Raw genomic sequence first — 3,338 nt, forward strand, 5'->3', positions numbered from 1 at the left:
AACAATATTAAAAATTTCTAAATTTAAAAAGTGAGTTTTAATATTAATTCAATTCTATAAAATTCACATGTAATTTAATTTTAATACTACATTAAGAAATGTAATTTAAATCAAATTTAATCTTAAAAAAATAATATATAAGATGATATTTACGTTCCCTTTTATATTTCAATTTAACTTCGTTCATAAAATATTCATGGTTACATAAAAGAAAAAGTAGATTTATAAAATAAAAAAATAAAATATCTCTCTTTAGAGTACGGATGGAGACAAAAGAAAGGATGAAAGATCTATGCATTTAAAACAAAAAAACTAAAAAACTAATAATAAAAATTGATGCCAAACTATTTCTTTCATGATTTCAATAGTCAAAATCATCATCCAACTTTTTCAAACCTTAGCCTCTTTCCTGGAAGCTCCCTCCTTGACCAACATCCTCCATGACCCACCTCTATAAAAAGGCTTCATCAACTTGTTCATTTTATATTCAACGAATGCTGTGTGTTGTGAACCATAGAGACATTATAAACACACATCTCCACTTTTTGGTTTTGTTCTTGTTTGTGTTGTGTCTAGTACGTAGTAGCACATTGACACCCCCAATTGGACCATGAAGAACAAAAGGGCAAGTAGAAGGGACAAAAAGGAGATCAAAGTCACTTATATTTCGAGCCCCGTGAAGGTGAAGACTAGTGCCTCTAATTTTAGGGCACTCGTGCAAGAACTCACTGGCCAATACTCCAATCTTGCTGAAACCTCCATGCCCATGGAAGACGAAAATGAACACTTGGAGAGACTCGTTCACCGTAAAACTCGTCAAAGTGAGCCTCAACAATGGAGGGTGGATGACGGCACCAACTTCATGATCAGACCTGAGTATAATGAATTTCTCTCGAGATCCTTCATGGAGCCATTCAACCAACAACAACTTCAATACGATTTGATGACTTTCGACATGTCGTAGGTTTTGGTTGTTGTACCATATGCATTGATATATAATATATATATGAACCTCTATGTTTGATTTTGATCTTGGTTTATGATCTATTGTTGAATTAGTGATTATGTGAATAGAAATTAAAAGGGGTTCGTGTATGTATACGGATTCTTAGTTGTAGTTATTTAGATTGTGGGATGGAGAACGATGAATGAATAAATAAATACACCAATTTTTTAAAATATGTTATTTTTTAAAAATTGTTTATTTCTTGCAATGATATTAGTGCCACATGTTACGATTTTTTTTTCATCGGCGTATTTCAAAACTTAGATTATTTGTAAGATTTCTTTAAGTGTTTCAAAACTTCTTCCGAATATATAATTTGACTAAGTTTATAGGTAAATAATAAAAAAAATATTTTAATGACTTATGTTCTTAATTATATATTTTTACCTACAAAACTCTATTGGAAATTAAGCTTACGGAATTCGAAATCGACTTAAATAATATAACCAAGTTCCTATGTTTCCTTGCGGAAGAGGAAATCTGAATATCCTAATAATATTTTTTTATTTAAAAAAAAGGAAAAAGGACAACGTGTCTATTCAGAATGCTGCTTTCCCAATTTATCATCAGCTACGTGTGTAAATTTAGTATACGAGTGTTATTGTGTAAATATATAAAGAAGACATATTTCAATAATATATTTTATGAAATTATTGATTTCTTTAAGTACAAAGGAATAATAATTGTTGCAAATTCATACTTAAATGCCGACACTTGTTTGATGTAGAAATAGGATAGTTATGTACAACGAGATGTGACTGATTTCCGTTCATAGGTAATTTTTTTTATGTTATTAAATATTGACAAGGACGTTTTTCTCACCAAAATTGGTTTAAAGATTTTGTAACATTATTTAATAAAATTTATGATGGAAGTAGATACAAAAATTATTAAAATGAATGTTTTAAGTATCAATCCAATATCATCATAAAACTATTTGTAGCAATTTTAATTTTATATTTTTTTACATAAGCTACTTAAATATATGTGAGTTATTGTCAAATAAGCATATATTTCTACTCACTCACTGATGGCTATGAAGTGAGTTAGCCTAAGTTAATTTTAGAATCAATCAATTTAATTTAATTTGTTTTTTGAGTAAAAAAAATTAAGAAGTGGAATGAATTGTCCCATTTAAATATATTTTGTTCTCCTAACTTATTTTTATATATTGGTTATAGTACCATAAAAATTATTGACTCACTGAACATGAATAACTATAATATTTATTTATTTCACTAATAATTAATAATAATTAAAAAGTAATTTTATAAATAAAGTAATTAAAAATCAAATTATCAAAGTACTTACATAATTATTTATGTTTTTCTTCAAAAATATGGGCAAATTTGTATGAGTCACTATATTTTGTTGTTTATTTTAGTATTTTTTTTTATATTTGTTTCTCTAAACATGTGTTTCTTTTTGTTTTGTCTTTGTATTATGTTGATTATTGTCTTTTAGCTTTTATCAAATATATTTTAGAGGGATTAATTCAAAATAAAATAAAAGTATTATAAGAACTAATTGAAGGTACAAATTATTATATATATATATATATATATATATATATATATATATATATATATATATATATGAAAATAACTAAATAAGAACTAAAATTAAAAAATAAAAATATATTTTTTTAAAATACGAATATATTATTTAAGATGCTTAAAATATAAAATGATACTATGAAGTAGGTTAATCCTATGCATTAAGCCTATGATGAATAGATAGGGTTTTGTTTCTTTGTTGATGAAGATGAGAAGAACCTTCATTTGTGAGCATCAAATAATGAAGGGCTAGAAAGTGTGGATTTATGAACCTATGAATAGGGTTTGCGTGCTGACAACGTACATCAATGTTGCACTAGTTTTCCATTTAGATGGTTAAGTCAAGGACACACCACAGAAAACTTGGCAATGAAGAAAACTTGACAACGAAGAAATTGCACTTGATATGTATATATACGATGCATAGTTTGTATTCACATATTTTTGTTTGTAGATTTGGATGGACTTGCAATTTAAGTGAATTTAGAGGTGAAGTTAAGATTGATTGGATTAAGAAAAAAAAAGTGTGATTTAAACGAATTTGAGATAAAAATTTGTAAAAATTTATATATAATGTAATAGATATATAATAAAATTTTATGATTATATTTTATCTTTAATAAAAAATGTAATATAAATTTAAATGTAAATAAGGTAAATAATGTTAAATGGAATTGAAATTGTTATTTAATATTATAAAAAATATGATTTATTATTATTATTAGGGTTAAATATGTTTTTAGTCCTTCAACTATCAAACGATTTTGTTTTTAGTC

At 25.9% G+C, this 3,338-nt stretch overlaps 1 protein-coding gene across 1 annotated transcript; it reads left to right on the top strand.

Moving 5' to 3' along the window:
- Positions 1–381: 381 nt before the first annotated feature.
- On the top strand, positions 382–1,179 carry LOC108340065 (uncharacterized). Its single transcript, XM_017577292.2, has one exon. The coding sequence runs from the start codon at positions 611–613 to the stop codon at positions 962–964; it is 354 nt and encodes a 117-aa protein (XP_017432781.1). The 5' UTR covers positions 382–610; the 3' UTR covers positions 965–1,179.
- The last annotated feature ends 2,159 nt before the right edge of the window (positions 1,180–3,338 follow it).

Source organism: Vigna angularis, chromosome 5 (assembly GCF_016808095.1).
Source record: "Vigna angularis cultivar LongXiaoDou No.4 chromosome 5, ASM1680809v1, whole genome shotgun sequence".
In the NCBI taxonomy this organism is placed as follows: domain Eukaryota; kingdom Viridiplantae; phylum Streptophyta; class Magnoliopsida; order Fabales; family Fabaceae; genus Vigna; species Vigna angularis.

What these genes read in the sequence shown, in the direction of transcription:
- LOC108340065 (XM_017577292.2), top strand. Translation starts at nt 611, where the DNA reads ATGAAGAACAAAAGGGCAAGTAGAAGGGACAAAAAGGAGATCAAAGTC.